The 19,468-nt window shown below is 43.3% G+C and overlaps 2 protein-coding genes across 2 annotated transcripts in view; one reads left to right on the forward strand and one right to left on the reverse strand.

The window, feature by feature from the left end:
- Window positions 1–17,078, forward strand: part of POLR2B (RNA polymerase II subunit B) — a 28,161-nt gene extending 11,083 nt beyond the window's left edge. The window contains exons 10-25 of the mRNA XM_053297314.1: window positions 1,146–1,332; window positions 2,972–3,115; window positions 3,693–3,832; window positions 3,916–4,027; window positions 4,271–4,425; window positions 6,379–6,577; window positions 6,991–7,159; window positions 8,050–8,146; window positions 10,262–10,356; window positions 11,266–11,516; window positions 11,623–11,712; window positions 12,843–12,950; window positions 13,618–13,731; window positions 13,827–13,987; window positions 15,427–15,622; window positions 16,800–17,078. Of these exons, the coding sequence (XP_053153289.1) occupies window positions 1,146–1,332; window positions 2,972–3,115; window positions 3,693–3,832; window positions 3,916–4,027; window positions 4,271–4,425; window positions 6,379–6,577; window positions 6,991–7,159; window positions 8,050–8,146; window positions 10,262–10,356; window positions 11,266–11,516; window positions 11,623–11,712; window positions 12,843–12,950; window positions 13,618–13,731; window positions 13,827–13,987; window positions 15,427–15,622; window positions 16,800–16,889 (2,308 nt within the window). The 3' untranslated portion in view covers window positions 16,890–17,078. The remainder of the gene's footprint in view (window positions 1–1,145; window positions 1,333–2,971; window positions 3,116–3,692; window positions 3,833–3,915; window positions 4,028–4,270; window positions 4,426–6,378; window positions 6,578–6,990; window positions 7,160–8,049; window positions 8,147–10,261; window positions 10,357–11,265; window positions 11,517–11,622; window positions 11,713–12,842; window positions 12,951–13,617; window positions 13,732–13,826; window positions 13,988–15,426; window positions 15,623–16,799) is intronic.
- IGFBP7 (insulin like growth factor binding protein 7) overlaps window positions 17,079–19,468 on the reverse strand; it is a 39,472-nt gene continuing 37,082 nt past the window's right edge. The window contains exons 4-5 of the mRNA XM_053297316.1: window positions 17,861–17,987; window positions 17,079–17,260 (exon numbers count right to left, since the gene is read on the reverse strand). Coding sequence (XP_053153291.1) covers window positions 17,241–17,260; window positions 17,861–17,987 — 147 coding nt within the window. The 3' untranslated portion in view covers window positions 17,079–17,240. The remainder of the gene's footprint in view (window positions 17,261–17,860; window positions 17,988–19,468) is intronic.

Raw genomic sequence — 19,468 nt, forward strand, 5'->3', positions numbered from 1 at the left:
TATGTCGTGTTCTACAAGTGAGTGCAAAACTTTAAAAAAAGAAAGATTATTTGGGGGACTGGGGAGGTGAACGAACATGCCTAAACATTTAGGGATTGTGTTGGTTTTCACCAAGTTACTTTAATATGTAACTTCATTATGGAATTGTGTTGGTTCTCACTGAATTACTTTAAGATGTAACTTCACTGTGAGCCCCACCACCTATTGAGGTTGTCTAGGGAGGTCAGTCTCCAGTTGCCGCCAGCTCGGCTGGTGGCCACCACATGGGGATGGGCCTTCTCAGTTGCTGTCCTGAGACTGTGGAATGCGCTCCCTACTGAAAGACGATCCTCCCCATCTCTGCAAATTTTTAAAAAGCATTAGAAAGCCCACTTCTTCACCCAAGCTTTTTAAATTTTTAAGTTTTAATTGGTTTGACTTTTGGATTGTCTAAATTGTTTTAAGATTTTTGTATATGTGTTAACTTGTTTTATGTTGTTGTTAACTGCCCAGAGATTAAAGTTTGGAGCGCTGTACAAATAAGTAAATGAATATGAATTTGAAGATTAAACCTCTTCTCATACTTAGTAGCTCTCGGTAGCATGACTGTGGTGCCTGTTGGTGTTGTGCCCCAATGAACTCTGCAGCTGGTTTGAATCTTGGGTGCTTGCCTCTAGCTGCAGGAGAACTTGTTGAGGGAACTGAGCTGGGCCATGATTGTTTGAACACGGTGTATCTCTGGGCCATCTGACTGAACTCTCCCTCCTCCTTTCCATGGCCTGATCACGGTCAGGGAGATACCAAGTTTGAATAAATACATTCAGCCCAATTTCTGCCTGCTGGGGGCGGGGCATGGAAGAGCTTGGGGCTCATACTAAGTTGAGAATTCTTCCTGGAACACAACTGGGTGTTCTCTTTTTACATTAAAAATACATTATTAAGATTCTCATGTGTTAGCCACAAAAACCATCTGATCATCTTATGTAGCTGTAGACTATTTCTTAGACCCCAATCATGAGAAGGTTAGTCCCACTGAACTCAATGGGGCTCAGGCATTCCTAACTTCTGAACTGGGGCTTTTATGTTCAACCTTTCCATAGAGTTTTTTGGGAAACATGGAAAGCTGCTCTTAACTCAGTTACATTTTCTGATTTCTTATTCAACAGAATGTTTAAGAACTTGCTAAAAGAAGTTAGAATATATGCGCAGAAGTTTATTGACAGAGGGAAAGATTTTAATTTGGAGCTGGCAATTAAAACCAGGATTATATCGGATGGCTTGAAATATTCCCTAGCCACAGGTAACTGGGGAGACCAGAAGAAAGCTCATCAAGCTAGAGCTGGAGTGTCTCAAGTAAGTGTTCTGAATCTCATGAAACTGTTAGAGATCTTTAACAAACTATTTGGCCTGGTTGCTGAAATCTTATTTATTTTATTTTATTTAACACATTTTAATACTGTCCCACACATAAGTCTTCGGGCAGTTCACAATCTAAAAACACAACAACAATTAAAACATTAATACAATTAAAACAATTTAAAATACAGATAAAAACTAAAAACTTAAAATTTTAAAACTATAAATGAAAAGCCTGACTAAACAGGTATATTTTCAGATCTTTCTTAAAAACACCCAGAGAAGAGGAGGTTATAATTTTGTTAGGAAGCACATTCCAAAGTCCTGGGACCTGAAATCAGTGTGTGAAATACAGCTGTGCCTCCTTGAGCTGCAGTTCCTCACTTTCTCCCTCAGAGCAGGAGGTCGTCAGCTACAAACAGTGATTTCCCCCCAGTCTGCTTTCTTGGGTCATTCCTCCCTTTAACTTGCAGCCTCCTTGGCCCCCTCTTCTCCTCCATCTTCTGCCCACAATTTGCTCTCTCCCTTTTGCTTGAGCTTCCCTTCCCGTGGCCTCAGGTTCTCAGCCCTTGGCCTTCTCTTTCCCCAGCAACACACAGTCACTTCTGTTCTTAAGCATTCAATCCCCCCATCACATCTGACTTTCCTGACGGCACTGTCAGGTGCGACTGCACTGTGGTGACCCCCACCATAGCTGTTAAAATGAGCACGGCAGGATACCACAGTAGCTCAGCCAATTTGCAGTGAGGGTCTCACCAACCCCCCAGTTGGGTTTTTAGCTCATTGGGCACAAGCCCTTATTTTTATAGAGAACTCTAGACTCCTTTTCCTATTCCATGTTGTAGGCCAGGGTTGAGACTGTCAAGCTGGTGTTGATGACTAATTTAGATTCCTTTTGATCATCTTGTCGATGCCCAGAGACTTTTCTTAAATCTTTGCTGTTACGAGGGAACGGGAGAGCAAAACTTGTGTGTTGGCTAGTGAGCATTTCATGTAGTAGAACTAAACTCTTCAGATGGTTTTTTATTTTGCAAACATTCTTCTCATCTTACATGGGGCTCCCATTGGAGGGACTGACTAGATTCATGCTCATTGGCTTCAGCAATGCTGCAGCATCCTCTGCTTCCTGGCCATTTGTTGAGCCTGAATTTAACTCTCTGTCATCTTAGTAAAATGCTCACGTGATCCATGCTGAAGGCTACAGATGAATGTAGATTCATAGCAAGATAACAATTGATTTAAGCAACTTAATACTTAGTAGCATTCAGCCTCTATACAGAACTAAGTCAGAATCCCCCACGAACGTAATGATACTGCAGTGCTGTGGAGCCTCTGATAGGGTGAAGAATTACAATCACCTGTCCCTTTTTGTATCCAAACTGTGCTTATAGTTATTAAAACAAGAGTTAAGTATGGTCTAATAATTCTTGTGACACATCATGTGGGATATGTCTCCTTGCACAGAAGGGTGTCTGTGCCTAGCCAGTTTAGTTGAATGCTGTTCCTCTTTTCTAAGTGGTCTGTGCCTCCCAAGAACATTAAACCTTCCCCTGTGCCTCCCTATACCATGAACAAGATCAAGATTATGGATCTCATGAGCTGGCCTAAAAAACTGAATTTATTGCATTCCTCGAAGGTGTTGAACCGTCTGACCTTTGCATCAACGCTTTCCCACTTACGGCGCTTGAATTCCCCTATTGGTAGAGATGGTAAATTAGCCAAGCCCAGGCAGCTGCACAACACCTTGTGGGGGATGGTTTGTCCTGCTGAGACTCCAGAGGTAATGCATGGATCCCTGTTTCCATCCTATACAGTGTGTGTGTGTCTCTCTCTTTCTGTTTTACAGTGACTGTGTAGTCTGTTTCATTATTAGACTTCATAATGATATTTGATAGTTAGCCAGTGGCTTTCAGGTTGTCAGCATTTGGGTTCCTTGGAAACTTATTTAAGGGTTCTTCAGTGAGAAGATCAGCAATGGTGGACAAAGTTCACTGAAAGGCATCTTGCCTGTGCAACCAGTCAGCCTGTGCAATGTGGGTGGACTGTGTGGGTAGGTTTTAGAGGACATTTTCAGTTAATGCAGGGTGGCAGTGAGGCCTGGCTGGCCTGGACAGTGCCTTCCATGAGCCGAGTATATGCCCTAGAGGGCCTAGACCATGTCCCAGAACCCTGTGCAGCATGTTGGTGTTCCATGATAGAAAGTCAGGTTCCCTGAAGGTAGGAAGCTGAAAGCCCAGGCCCTAAACCGCCTCGCTTAATTGAAAGAACTGCTGGACCTTTTGTGCTTTATGAATCTCATGCAGTTTCTGCAGGGAGATATGCTGTTGTGAACAATAAGCAATTCCATTTATTTCTAGGGTCACGCTGTAGGGCTTGTGAAGAACTTGGCTCTAATGGCTTATATCTCTGTGGGATCTCAGCCGTCCCCCATTCTGGAATTTTTGGAAGAATGGAGTATGGAAAACCTGGAAGAAATTTCTCCAGCAGCTATTGCAGAGTATGTATAAAAAGAGGGTAAATCCCAGTAGCTTCCAGAACCACCTAGAACAATGTTGTAAAGTTTTTATTCTCTTTTTTAAGTGCCACAAAGATCTTTGTGAATGGCTGCTGGGTTGGAATACACAAAGACCCGGAGCAGCTGATGAACACCCTGAGGAAATTGCGGCGTCAGATGGACATCATTGTTTCAGAGGTAATAATGATTAAGTTCTGGGTTGTACACTCTGGTTCTGCAAGAAGGAACGCAGTAAATGAAATAATCAGTGACCTATAGATGCTTTATTTGGGTAGAGATGATGACAGGATTGATCTTTAAAATAAAAAATTGCCAGTTGCAGGCACTTATCACATGCTCAAAAGTTTGCCCTTAAGAAGAGGTGTTTTGCCCTATCCTTAGTTTGAACTGCTGCTTCTGAGAGTCTTCTTGCTCATACAGGTGTCCATGATCAGGGATATCCGGGAGCGAGAAATCCGCATCTATACCGATGCTGGCAGGATTTGCCGGCCACTTCTAATTGTGGAAAAGCAAAAGCTGCTGCTGAAGAAGAGGCACATTGACCAACTGAAAGAGCGAGAATATAACAACTATAGGTAGGGAAATGCCCCCAAGACTGTCTTGGCTTCTCCCTTTTTCTCTTGAGAAAATGTGTCTTTCCCCTACTTCTCTGCCAGCAGATACAGCAGGAATGATTTCATTGGGATGGGACTAGTGGCTAGAAGAGGAAGCTATGGGATTGGGATGGGAGGAGTTCAGCAGAGTAGGTCCCGCTCACCATGAGAAGAGGAGGCTCAGGTCAGAGTCCCTATGGAGGATGAGGAGTGGGTCTGGGATCTGTAGACACAAATAGCAAAAGTTTTCAGAAGCCAACTAGAGCCTGTTTGGGAAGCATACTGCCCAGCCAGAAGGTGAGGAGTGTGGGGGAGAGGGAGACGTGGCTAGTTAAGGCAACAAAGGTGAAACCAATGGCTCTGGAATAAGCTTCTACTAAACACTTACCTGCAAAGATTCATCGAGAGTTGCTGCTGCTGCTGCATTGGGGAGAGGAATCCATGGATACCTTTTGATGCCAAATTAGCTCCTTCTCTATTGGAGATCACAACCAGTGATCTGCATAGTCAGAATGCTGTTCATAGAAACAACTATATGTATTACTCAGTCTGTGGCAAGGGCTTAAAAACATTGTCACTGGTTGTCTGAGCCGAGTTGTACCTGGTCGCAGAAGAATCTGAAGATCCTGACTGGAGTTTGATTTGAGGGTGGCAAACCTTTGTCCAATGCATCCTGTCTGAGGTTGAACTTCAGCAGCTCTAGTCTTCACTGTTTTGGTGACACTTTGCTGCCATTGTATCAGGCAGTTCTGCTGAGTGCAGGGTTTCTAGAGCGATGTCTAAAGGACAGCCTGAGCACTGCCCTGTCAATCCCAGCGCTCTCCAGTGGCTGTTGCTGGTATCAACCTTGGTGAGCCCTTTGGGGACAGGGAACCCTCTTATTATTTATTTGAGGCCCTTTTTGTTGGTTTGTTTGGAAAGCTAGTCCAGATAAAGGACAATAATAATAAGATGGTGTGCCCTAGAGCAGCTCCTCTAGAACCATGCGTGCCGTAGGACATGCCTGCCATTGTCTTGGGGATGCTTCCCCTCTACTTGTGGCAAGAGGGAGCTGTCCAGGGTGTCTGTAGTGGGTGCTGCAGAGGAGGTGGCAGACAGGAGAAGAAGTGGGGTTGACTTAGCCTTTGCATCTCAGACTAGGGAAAAGGCTGAGGCTGGCCCTGATCTATTCTAGTGGCTTCCGGAACATGGGGTGGACCCTTAGGTCCACAGTATACTAGGGACAAGGACAGAGATGAAGTTTCCAAGAGCAAGAAGGTCCTGCTGCAGCAGAAGTTTAGTATTGTGGCTGTCAGAACTGCTGTGTTAACCAGGGAAGTGCAGAGAGAGCTTCTTCCTTGGCTGGGATGGTTTTAGGAGAATGTCTGAGATTCCCTCTCCTCCTCCTCCTCCTCCTCCTCCTCCTCATGATGCCAGGAGTAGATTAGTGCCCCAGTAAACCAGTCCTTGCACACCTAGCAGCGGGATGCATATGCAGCTGTGTGTGACACCTCGGCGTACTTACCAATAGGTTGAGAAGGAAAAGCGGGAAGGCTAAAGTGTTTAGAAGGGGCCCAATGTTAAAAGCTTGAGAAATACTGGTGTAGGCATTTTATGAGATTTCTTTTTTTTTTTTTTTAAGAGAGAAGTACTTGAACATAAATGGTGAATTCAGTAGCGGTTGCAAGATATGCATAGTTTCATCTGTGTATGTTCTATGTATATGTTAACAAAATAAATAGCTTCCGTCTGTCTTTTTCTTCTAATATTTCATAAAACTTTATTTAACTTATTTCAAGATTTACTATAAGCCTAGATGAGTTCTTATAGCTGTGAGATATTACAGCTGCATAATTTAAAAATGCAAGGCAATAGTGTGTTAATTGGTTGGAAGTAAACAATGCCTGTTTGCTACCACATCACATTTTTGGACCTAAAACGAGGCATTTTGTTTAGCTGGCAGGATCTGGTGGCCAGTGGTGTTGTAGAATACATCGACACCCTGGAAGAGGAGACTGTGATGCTGGCCATGACTCCAGATGACTTGCAGGAGAAAGGTGTTGCATACTGTTCAACTTACACACACTGTGAGATTCACCCGTCCATGATCCTTGGAGTCTGTGCATCTATTATTCCCTTTCCAGATCACAACCAGGTTTGTAAGGCTTGATTTATGGCTGCTATGAAAGCTTGTGGGCCACCTGATGGCAGTGGGGAAGCCACCTGCCTACAGAGCAAGGAGGCTGTTGGTTCGAATCCCCGCTGGTGTGTTTCCCAGAATATGGGGCACTCCTCTATCAGACAGCAGCGATATAGGAAAGTGCTGAAAGGCATCCTCTCATACTGTGTGGGGGAAGGTAATGGTAAAGCACTCCTGTATTCTACCAACAAAACCACATGGCTCTGTGGTTGCTAGGAGTTGACACTGACTTGACGGCACAATCTTTCCTTTCCTATAAAAACTTCTAACTGAATTGGGGTGTGTGTGTGATGTCTTTTATATAAACAAGTGCTTTAAACTGCATGACTATGTCTTCTCCAAACACGGTTGCTCTCCTCTCTTCACAGTCTCCTAGGAATACATACCAGTCTGCTATGGGTAAACAGGCTATGGGAGTTTATATTACCAACTTCCATGTCCGTATGGATACTCTTGCACACGTGCTGTATTATCCTCAGAAGCCCCTTGTGACGACACGCTCGATGGAGTACCTGAGATTCAGAGAGCTTCCCGCTGGTACGTTTGCAAGTTTCTGTATCATATGAATGATCTCTAATCACAAGGAGGCTTGCTTTGAGAAGCAGGCCAGGACTGTGCTCCCCGCTCCCCCCCCCCCCGAAAGTGGCCTGCAAGCAATCTCTTGGGACACATTCTCCTTTCGCCACACCACTTTTCACTTTTGTGTTTAAGTTGGCATGGGGGTGCACCGATTGGGAGCCAGATTTGACCCCAGGGTCTCCCAATTCCTGACCTCTGTTAATAGTGCTTTTGAACTTTCAAAGCTAAATGGTCACTGATAGAGAAACATTTGGCCACGTGTGTGTGTGATTGTAACTTCTAAGCCATTCTCCGTTATACTCTCAGGATGGTGTACACCTGCGTATACACTCAGTTACAAGATTACGTTCTCGTAATGGTAATACCGTAAACATTACAAGAAAATGGCATGTGGTGGTGTGATGGTAGCTGCTTTGGGATTTTTAAAATTAGGTGTGTCTGAAGTTTACTGAACGTTGCAGATTCTGAACTCTGCAGCAAAGAGTCCCTTCGTAGGTGGCTCAGTCCGTTTCTCATTGACTGAACAGAAAAGTGATGCTTTGGGGAAATGGGTAGGAGTAACATTCAAGTGGTAATTGGGAGAATATATGGAATTGCAAGCAAACTCCATGCAAGTAGCAGCTCCATACCAGAATGAGGCAATTCTCTTTCACAGTGACATTACAGGCATCCTCCACTAGGGGTCACTTTGTGTGTGCTTATTCAGAGAACTACATACACTTCTGTAACTATTTTTATGGAAAGCAGGTCAATACAGAATGTTTGGTAATGTCATCAGGGCCAAGTTATTCACCATGAAGGGGTGAAGGGGCATTATGTTGCTGATAATGATCTTGAATCTCTTATAGGCATCAACTCTATTGTGGCCATTGCTTCATATACTGGTTATAACCAAGAGGACTCTGTCATCATGAATCGTTCTGCTGTTGACAGAGGCTTTTTCAGGTCTGGATAACTAAACTCTTAACCTCTGCGTGATCCTTAGAATAAACTTACAACATTAGCATACTGCCTTGAATGGCACTTTACAGTTTCATGTGCACTGTAGTAGGCCAGTGATGTTCAAACGTTTTACTGTTGGAGAACATTTCTTGCACTGAATAATATATTAAGGACAATCCCTTCCCTGCATGCAGGTGGCCTAGATTATTTTCACGGCGACCATACATGTGGGCTGCTGGCCAGGCCTTTTAGGCCGCCTCATTACTCAACAGGAACCGAGAGTGCAGCCTGGGGAATGCCAAATCCTCTCCTGCAGCTGCACACTGTGGGAGGTCAGTAGTGATGGATAAGTTGTCTTTCATGGAAATGGCCACTACTGAGGTTCTCATCCAGAAAGCCCAGGGCTCCCCAGAACACGGCTTGAAAAACCGCTATAGTACTTAAACGAGCTAACTTGAGAGCAAAAAGCAGGCCAAGATCGTATCTTTCCGCTTCGTGACTTGCTGAAAGAGTATTGTGTGTGTGTGTGTCAGTTGATAACCCCACACTAGAGGGGGGAATTGTCATAGCAAACAGTGTTTCCTTTTTGCACGGATAGTCTTGTTGAAGGTGAACATCCGCATTGTGACGACAATGCACTTGTGTAAATCTGAGATTGATTTTTCCAAGCACACTTGGTCTTTACAATTCTTAGAGGGGAAGCAGCTCCTATGCCATTGTGGATGCATGCAAGGGGGGCCTTGTTTTTAGTCAGTGTGTTCTTTATAGCGCCCCCCCCCCGCATGCATCCACTGTGATGGGGGAGTCTGCTACTACTTCATCATGAGTATTTTTTTTTTTTAAGTCAGTCAAGAGGCTTTTAATCAATCAGTCAAACTAAATCCCTAGGCTACGCTCTGTTTTCTGTTACATTCCAACACTTTGTTTTAATTACATTATTTCTTCTATTTCGATGCGTTTTTTAAGTGGGGGTTGTCAGTTGGCATTTGGTTTAATACCTAAGAGCTTGCATACCTTCCTGTAGCTGAATGTGGATTCAAACAAAATGCTGTTCAGAGACATTTGTTTGAGCAAGCTGTAAATCTTCTGAAAGAGCTCTGTGTTCTAGCCCTGCCTTGGTGAATGTGGTCACTCTTATTCTGCATTGGTTGCCCATGTTAACTACATTGGAGCTATGCCCCATGCAGCTTCATCCCAAGTCTGACCTTCACGTTCACTTTAAACGGCTGAGCATACTAAGCTGCCTTATTGGGCCATTGGTCCCTCTTTCTCAGTATTGTCCATGTGAACTGACTGCCCTTGCTCTCTAGGATTTCAGACAGGGGTCTTCTGCAGCCCTCGCTGGAGCTGCCAAGGAATTAATCTGGGACTGTGCTCTTTGTACTTTTTGTTAACTGGGAGGGAGAAACCTGGATGGATTCTGCTTTCTCAAAACTAGAAATTTGTTTAGAAGTACAAACTGGGTGTGGCGGGGTGGATGGACACTAAATCTAAAAAGGCAGAAATTCTGGAAGGGTTAGTATTGGCATTTTCCACCTGCTAGCAATAACAAGATTACTGCGGTAGGGGCAGAGTAGCAGAAGCCCACCAATCCAAATGGTGTTGGGGCCCAGTAAAGCTGCTTTTGGATTTCATGGTTTTGTACTGGAGTAGGATTGCATTTTTAAAATATTTTTGGCATAAATCCTAGTACTAAAAAAAAAAAGCGCCCCCTTGTACATAAAAACATGTGTTTCAGGAAGCATGCATGTCTTCATGACATGTATACTTCTGCATGGGGAAGCACGCCACTTGATTTTGCCATATAAACTAGCCCTTGAATAAAATGGGTGAGGGGCATGGGAGAGGTGTCAGATTGTCTCAGGCAATACCCCTGGGCCATCCCTGCATAGGAGGGGTGTGATTTGGCCCTAGGCTCACCAGTTGCTGACTTTCTGCCATATGGATACAGTATTTTAGTACAGTTCCACTCAGTCAAATGTCAGTATTGCATCCAATTTTCTCCTGCTTCTGGGGTATCCTGAGACATGTTAGCACATGTGCAGTTGAAACATGCTATCTAAATGGGAGGGCTGATATTTGGATTTGGAGCTGATGACCATTTCAATTTCTTTTCAGATCTGTATTTTATCGTTCCTATAAAGAGCAAGAGTCCAAGAAAGGATATGATCAAGAAGAAGTGTTTGAGAAGCCTACACGTGAAACTTGTCAGGGTGAGAATACGCAGAATTTGCTTAACAGCATATGTTAAGGACTGGGTTGATAGGTTACTGCTCAGCAATAGAACTTCACAAGTTCGGCTCCTTTATGTGTTTATATCATGTCGGGGGGTGGGAGTAGAATGGAACTGCCCATTCTGTCCTTGCACACTGTGAACAGTTGTACATAATGGTTTTATGTTGTTTTTACAGTTTTCACTTTTAATAGTTAATTGATTTTAGTTTTGTTTTAATGTAAACCACCCTAAGCCATTTTGGAAGGGCGGTATAGAAAACAGATAGATAAATAAAAAGTAGAGGCGGGAACTAGAAAATGGTTTCTAGTAATCTCACATTTGCAGTTAGATCAGATCTTACGGGGCCCTCATTATCCTCAAGGTTTCCAGTCCCGTCAGTTTCTGTGGATAACAAAACCACAGATGACGAGTCATTGAGTGAATGGGAATTGTGGGGTTAGGTTCCTGGAAGGCCAAAAAAGTCAGAAAAATGGCTAAGTGCCATACAGTTCTGTTCTTCATTGCGCATTAGAGTGTAGCCTGACTTATATCTGGGGTAAAAAAAAATCCACTTTTGGCGTCAGTTTTTTGGGGCAACTTCTAACTCTCAGTAAAGCCTTGCAGAAAACCCATGGGAAAGCCTGCTGCTTGGGAAAGCTCCTGGAGAATCTACATCAGGCCTGCACTGTTAGCTATTTGTTGATGCATTGAGTCACATGAAGCCCACCAGCCACGTGCTGTAGCCATATACTGGGAGTATACCCGCTGTCTGTATGATTTTGTATCTTGGCCCAGCAGCAGAAACAGATGATCAAGCCTCTAATGGGCGGACACAGCTGTGTTTAACTTAGTGGTGGGTTTCAAGGCTTGATGTATGTGCACACCCAGTTTCTGTTTATTTTTTCAGGGATGAGGCATGCCATCTATGACAAGCTGGATGATGATGGCTTAATTGCACCTGGTGTGCGTGTGTCCGGAGACGATGTCATTATTGGCAAGACCGTAACTTTACCTGAAAATGAAGATGAACTGGAGAGCACCAATCGCCGTTATACCAAGCGAGACTGCAGCACTTTTCTGCGAACTAGTGAGACTGGGATTGTAGATCAAGTCATGGTTACCTTGAACCAGGAAGGATACAAGTTTTGTAAAATTAGGGTATGTATAGGAGCTATTTGTCTTTTGTTGGCAAATATTTATTTAGTTGGATTTAGTTAGCCAGCACCCTGGAATAGGTTGAGTAACTGTCTGGCTTTGCTTCCAGGTACGCTCTGTGAGAATCCCACAAATCGGAGACAAGTTTGCTAGCAGACATGGTCAGAAAGGTACCTGTGGAATCCAGTACAGACAAGAGGTAAAGCTTCCACTCTCATAAGGTTGTGCTAATGCCTCCCGCCCCCGCCCCCCGGTGATGTAAATGAGAATTGTGCTTCTGAAACCATATTGGAACACAAGCATTTGAAGCGAGTTGTCACTCCTAGAATATGTTCATTTGCCTTTATGACATCTGTACTCTGACTGATGGTCAAACCTCTTTGAAAACAATGCAACAGCATAAAAATAGCAAGCATGGGTTTCAGAATTTCAGCTCCAGAGCATTTGCAAAAAGGTTGTGTGAACGAAGTCTTTGCAGACCATCTAAAGCTAGCTGATGAAGTGGCTTAGTAGTATGGGTGTGGAATTCAGTTCGCCCCCAAATCCATTTGGGTTGAGCTGGGCGTGATTCGCAAATTGACCCCAAATCAAATCACCCTTAAAATAGAGGGCCCAATTCGGGGTTGAAGCGGTTCACCCCAAATTCGACCCAAATCAATTTGGGTGATTCGACTGGCACTTTGAGGCCTGTTTTGCTGGACCTCAAAATGGCACTTTTGGTCTACCAATTGGACTAGGTGGGTAGACCAGCACTCTTTTCCCCACCTCTGCTTAGTGAGCCTCTCTGGGCAGGGTGATCTGCAACTGTGGTATCATTACTGATCTCATTTGTTGCAATGTTTTTCCTGGGATCTATTAGCCAACCATCTTTAAATAAAGGAGAGGTATGCTTTTCGTTTTTAAACTTAAATTTTTAAATCGGCTTTACATATATTTTTTTTTAAAGAAAAGGGTGAGGGGACACCAGCAACAGAGGTATTTTTGCAGGTAGACTGGATCTAGGCCATTTAGGGCTTTGAAGGAAACTGGCGGTGGAAATACACAGGAAGCCATTGCAGGAAACAGTTCTAATATGGTTCCTGCAACCAGTCCTTGTTAGGGGTAAGCAGTAGCATTCTGAACCAATGGGAGCTTCTGGAGAGTCTTCAAGGGCAGTCCCATGCAAAGTATTTTACACTATTTGAACTGAGAGGTACATTTTATAGTGTCATTCACACTATACTGAAAAGCAGTGAAGGCATTTAGCTTCGTTACCAGTAATCATCAAGATCAGTTTTTTTTGTTCGGAGATAAAAAGTATAATTAGCATCTTCCTTTACTACCTTTTAGGATATGCCTTTCACCTGTGAAGGTATCACCCCGGATATTATCATCAATCCCCATGCCATCCCTTCACGTATGACCATTGGTCACTTGATTGAATGTCTGCAAGGGAAGGTAAGTGTATGTTGCTGCCGGTTGGGTGAAGAATAGGAGTAGAATATCCCAGACTGTCAGATGTGGTGGTGGAGGAGGGAAGCCACAGGAGGTGGCACTCTGTGACCTGGAGCTTCCAGGGGCATCTGGTGGGCACCTGTTGGAGACTGGCCCTTGCCTGCAATCCGGAATAGGCGTTCTGATGCTGAAAGACAAACTAACATCTCTCTCTCTTTGTAATTGGATAATGTTTTATTTTGTGTGAACATTAAGACCACCACGATCCAGAGAGCTAGTTTAGGCACAGAAAAGGGTTGAATGCATCCTGTGGTAATACGGATATTTTTCTTGCATAGCAAACCCCTGTAGAGTGTCAAACCTGCATTATATTTGTATCCCATTATATTTGCATCCCTTCCAGGAGCTTAGCACAGTGTTCATGATCTTCCCTCCACCCCATTTCTTCACAATAACCCTGTGAGATCGGTTAAGCTGAGAGTGTAGTCCAAGGTCAGCCAGTGAGCTTTATGGCTGAGTGGTCAGTTGGTCTCAATCAGTGTTGGTCTACACTACACTGGCTTTCAGAACTGCCCTTGAGTTCTGAATATTTTAATAGCAAATACTGCAATTCTGTGATATCCTAATTTGCAGCTGTTCAGCTAAACAGGTATCTTTTCCGCATCTCTAGGTATCTGCAAATAAGGGAGAAATAGGTGATGCTACACCTTTCAATGATGCAGTCAATGTGCAGAAGATTTCAAACTTGCTGTCTGACTACGGCTATCACCTGAGAGGAAACGAGGTATATACGGTCACAGTGGCAACTGTGATCATTCACTTTTTGGACTGCTTATGTAGCTACAGTTTGGCTTTCATTAAGTACTTTCTTTTCTGCAGGTCTTGTACAATGGTTTTACTGGTCGCAAAATCACATCGCAGATCTTTATTGGTCCTACTTACTACCAGCGGTTAAAACACATGGTAGATGATAAAATTCATTCCCGTGCAAGGGGACCAATTCAGATCCTTAATAGGCAACCTATGGAAGGTCGATCTCGGTAAGAAATGGGATACATGCTTTCTGGAGACTGTAGGATTGAGTTAGAATGCTCTGTGTTTACCCACCCAAGATTGCTTTGGGGCTTGTGTGGAATAAGTGGGGTTAAAATAAAACAAAACACCACCCTGGGGATGGGACAGAATCAGTGTTCTCTCTAAATTTTTTCATCTGTGTGCGAAATGAGTTTTGTTCTGGAAAGTATCAAGGCAGTGTGCACGCACATGCATTCAGGGTGGGGCCGTCATGATTCAGCCTGAGCGGGATCTAAAATTAACTGAGCAGACATCAAAAAATAATGTGTGAGCATGCGCACATGTGCACGCCTTAGAGGGAACACTGGACAGAATCAGTGCAGACTTGTAAATAAGACACTCGCCTGGTCTGTGGGGGTGTGTATGAATCACTTGGATTGGATTCTTCTGTAAAATTTGAGGGTTTGATTTGGACTCATTAAGTTTGGTAGGCAAAATGAAGCAGTGCCAGTCTGTTGATATTTTATATTGGAGTGGTGATTATGTGTTTATGGCTGAATTTCTGCCTCCAACAAGAAGGGCAGCATAGAAATATTTTAAAATAAAATAAAAGCAAATGATTGACATAGGCAGGATAGTATGTTTTGTGGACGTACTTGCAAAATTTCAAAATTTTATTTTTTGCAGCCTTTTTTATAAGAGATTATCCCCATTTGGCTAGTTGTCACCTGCTGTTGACACTGAGGATGTCCACAGCAGATGACAACTTAAAAATGATCCGTCTGTACATCAGACTATGACAGCTCTATGTACTTTGCAAAAAAATGAAATCTACTTTGAGAAAAATATGTGCCAGAGTAAATTGAATTTTGCAATCTATAGACAATTTTGCAATCTATTGTGAAAGAATACATGATTTCTTGTTCAACACCTTTTATTCTGCAATGTTCACTGCTTTGCATAATTCATTTGCCTTCTGGTAGTCATGGGGTAAGGCACAGGGTTCTGGAGAACTGAAGTTCTGTCTCCTAAATGTTGGAAGTCTTATTCAGCATAACTCCCAGGTTCTCAAATTTCTCTCGAATTTGCCCACAGTATTTCCCAACCATAAGGTGAGAACATTGCTTTTAAATTGGATAAAAATTAACACTCAGATTCCCAGGAAGCTTGGCTCTGGGTTTTTGCATATGCTTGGAGGACTGTGGCATATAATTTGAATAACGATTACAGAAATTCAGTTTGATTTCTCTCCTATATCTTGCATTGACAGCACTCACATGTAGCACATGGTAGCATGAGAGGTTCTAAGGAGTGTTTTAATGTCCAAGTTCTGACACAAGTGTTTTTGTATTCAACTCGGATTATTCTCTTGTATTAAATGTATTGTAGTGGTCAGCCTAGTGAGAGCAGTCTTCTAATTTGGCAAAACGTAGAAGTAAAGAAACATTGTTTTCTTCTTCCCCAGTGATGGTGGCCTTCGTTTTGGAGAAATGGAACGAGATTGTCAGATTGCTCATGGAGCTGCACAGTTCTTAAGGGAAAGATTGTTTGAAGCATCAGACCCATATCAGGTTCACGTGTGCAACTTGTGTGGGTTAATGGCAATCGCCAACACCAGGACACACACTTACGAATGCAGGGGCTGCCGCAATAAGACACAGGTATGTAAACAGATGAGGAAAACAATCTTCTATATATTTATTTCTCTTAGACGTACCCATCGCTAATTCCGTGTGTGGCAGCTCTCGCAAGAAGTTCGGAGAGCTGCTGGCTAACGACGGCGATGATAGCAGTGAGCACCAGGAGTTAACAGCGGTGGTGGGAGGGTGAGGAGGTGATGGAGGCGGGCGGGTGGGCGAGGAGGAAGGAAACGGCGAAGGGGGCAAGCGGGAGGGGGGAGACGGGGCGGGTGGGAGAAAGCTGCAACGGTGATGGGCGGTGGGAGGAATGAAACGGCCGGGTGGGGAGAACTAGAGACACAGATACTCTGTGCCTGGCCCAGCTAGTACCTATTATATCTCCTACTCTTGTATTAAGTGCTCTACCCAGATGGCTCTTCTCTCATCCTTTGAATTCTATCTCTGTTCCACCTTTATGTTTTCTGTGCTTACCTTTACTCTTTACCTACTCCCTGCAAAATCTATGCTCATGACACTTTTATTTTTAATAGAATAATTATGTGTATTAATATTCTAGTCGTTGGGTTCAAGGTTACCAACTTGTTTCCAGAAGTGATTCAAAGTGCTGGTGATGATCACAGTTTAGGGCCAAGGTTCCTGAAGGACTGCTACTTTGCATTTGAGTCTGCCAGACACATAGACATTTGCAAGGAAAGACCTCCTGGATGTCCTGTTTCCATCTGAGATTGCTCTGGTGGCCACATGGGATGAGGATTTCACTGTGGTGGCCCCATTCTTAATGACATCTTTTAAAAGACTATTCTAGTGTCCTTTAAAAACACGTTTCTTCCAGCAGGCATTCTACCATCAGTTAAGAAATGTTTTTGGTGCTCTCAGATTTTACTTCTAATATCGTAATCTTTTGTGTTTTTGTTCTTTTATATTTTTGTAGGCTGCTTTGAAACTCAGTGGGTTAGGTTTTTTTAAAATAAAATAAAATGTGGGAAAAATTCAATACTAATCTATTTTATAGGGCTGTTACAGGAATTACTGAAACAATGTAGGTGAAATGTCAAACTCTAAAGTGGTATACAAATGCCGTTGTAGTACTGATTATTGCTGCACAGATTATAAAATGTAGTTTTGAGGTTACTTTTTTTGTTATACACTTTGCTTAACTGGGTAAGCCTTTTTTGCTGACATGTCACTTCCCCCACAGATTTCTCTTGTGAGAATGCCATATGCCTGCAAGCTCCTCTTCCAGGAACTGATGTCAATGAGTATCGCACCTCGAATGATGAGTGTGTAGTCTTCAAAAACTTCTCTCCTACTCTTAACCGGGTTTTTACCTTGTAGAGTTTTTGAATTGCATGCTCTCACTTAATTTCGCTTTTAAATTTTTTGACAACTATTGTGTACTTCATGACTGAGGTTCTCAAGCTGTGTAATTTATGAGTTATGTGTTTGTAAATAGAAATAAAAGCTTTTCAGTCATATACTCACTTGTCAAATACTTTATTTGTACCTTAGCAAATGAATTAGTGTCCAAAGAGGCGCATGGCTGGTTTACAAAAGAACAGCAGTTTTCCAGGAGACTAACATAAGCTTGGTGTAGATGAGAGCCTCTGCTTTTCCATCTGCAATATAGTGTCTCTGCCTTTCACAGCTCAGTACTTTCACCTGCATGAAAAAAGGTGGAATGCTATAAATTCTAGAGGATTATGTTTTTGTTGAGAATTTAGAAACTCTATGAATAGCTAACCGATTAATAAATCGTCTGGACCACAGCAACAGATTAGGTATTGAGGTTGCATTTGTGGGGGGTAGGAATTTCCATCTTTACCTGGGGCCCACTGCAAGCAATTCTCCACTCGAGGGAAGCCAATATTCATATGCTTCTCAATACTAGGCTCCTGCAATCTGCTTTTCCTTTGCGTGATGCATGGGGAAACCTGTGGCAATCCTTTGCAGGACTGCAGTCACCAGAGCAGGTGGGAACTGTTTCCCTTCCCTCTCTCCTTGTTGAATTGCTTGGCAATGGAAAAAGCAGAAGGCTCCAGACTTATGTCAGGAGTCTATCCTGTCCTCTTGATGACTCCATCTTATGAATTGCATGAATGAATGACATTTCTGTCCATTCAGAAGCATCTGATATCAACACTTCTTATGTAAACTTGACTGCTCAAGGTTTGTTGAAACCACATTATGAAATTCAGGATCCATCTTTTGCTTTTCATATCAGCTCCTTTCCAGCAAAATGCTAACATGCTACCTACCTACCTTTTATCGTGGGTATTTCCTGTAAAGAATTAACCACATTAATTCTGGCAGAAGCTGTGGCCTCTCCTTTAGAGTTCAGTGCATGGCACTCGTATTCTCCAGCATCATCTTTGCTCAAAGGGGATATCTATTAAAAGAGAACCATAGCTGAACAAGCACTCTCATTTATAACCACCGCCTTATTCAATATTTGGCCCTGTTTTCAGTGCTTTTAGACTGATACACTAGCCCCAAATCCACAGTAAGCCAGTTCCCAGATGATTAAGAACAACTTCATGTTTTACTATTTTAATGAGTGGTAAAAAGATTCAGACACCAAATACCTAGTTCTAGTTCTTGCCCTTTCTAGCTCAAGAAGATCAGTCCTACATTTCTTGATAATCTGTTATATGAGAAGAATACAAATGAAAATGGCAATATCTTAAGGTGTATCATACTTCTATATTTCCCGAGAAGACACATGTTTAGTAAGACTCTGGAAGATATGCATCCAGATGGAAAACATCTGTTCTGAAACTGATCTTTTATGGCATGGGTCCAACGTGGACACTTGTGTGGAGGTGTCAGACACTTCCACTTGCACACAGGTACTTTTTTCCATTGATTCCCCCACCCCAGTACATGCTGTATGCTTCTCTCAGGAGCAGCCTTTAGGTGGGGCATAAAGGGTTGCAACAGAAAAGCTCTGGTGTGCACATACATAAAATAAATATTGCATGTGGTTCTTCTGCAATTGTAGCTTACCTTACTGTCCTCCGGGACTTCCAAGCAGCTTTTAAGCATAAAAACAATATGTAACTTTCTATACCACCACAAAACCACATAAAACAACGTTAGCAAAATCAGTACAAACAGGCATTCAAAATAAAGCCACTACAGTATTCATCAAAGGTCTGCCAGAAATGTGTAAAGCTCTCTAAAATCCCTGCCAGTGCTAGCCTAATATATGCCTCTCTGAAGAGAATGCTGGTAGAAAAGGGGCCATCACACAAAATGTGCTCCATGTGGTGGTCAACTTGGCCTTGCCTAAAATATCTTTAACTTGGCATATGTGAGGGGTGTCCATCGGAGAGAAAGGTGCTCCCCAAGGCACTGAGATGCCAGTGTGCCAGAGACATTCAAAAGATCAATGGCCAAATTACTAATGGGGCTTCAGGTGTACATTGCCAGCTGTGACTACATATTGAGGCTGTGCTCACGACCTGGGGAGGGGTGGGGGGGGAGAGGAGGCTGTGCTGAACTTATCTTCCCCGCAGACTAACGGTCTGTTCTGTTGCATGCAGTGTGGATCTCTGGAGGCCAAGACTCCTCCACATATCCCATTGCACCACACAGAGTGTAGTGCACTGGAGGATTCCACTGTGAAATGGGTCGTCACACGACCTCGGAACTGGGGTCAAGGATGCACTTGCACCCTTAACCTCAGTAAAAGGCCAGGTCCAAAAGGTGGGTTAGGCACCGCAAAATGCCAGGATCTGCCTGGTGCTGCACACGAGCTGCCTAAGCCAGGCTGGGCTGCCTTAGCCTAGGTTAGGCTGCTCATGAGAACAGCCTGACAGTGTGTATCTTAGCAACCTCCAGGGGTCCATGCATCATTAGGGAGCTTGG

This window comes from Hemicordylus capensis, chromosome 2 (genome assembly GCF_027244095.1).
Source record: "Hemicordylus capensis ecotype Gifberg chromosome 2, rHemCap1.1.pri, whole genome shotgun sequence".
In the NCBI taxonomy this organism is placed as follows: Eukaryota; Metazoa; Chordata; class Lepidosauria; order Squamata; family Cordylidae; genus Hemicordylus; species Hemicordylus capensis.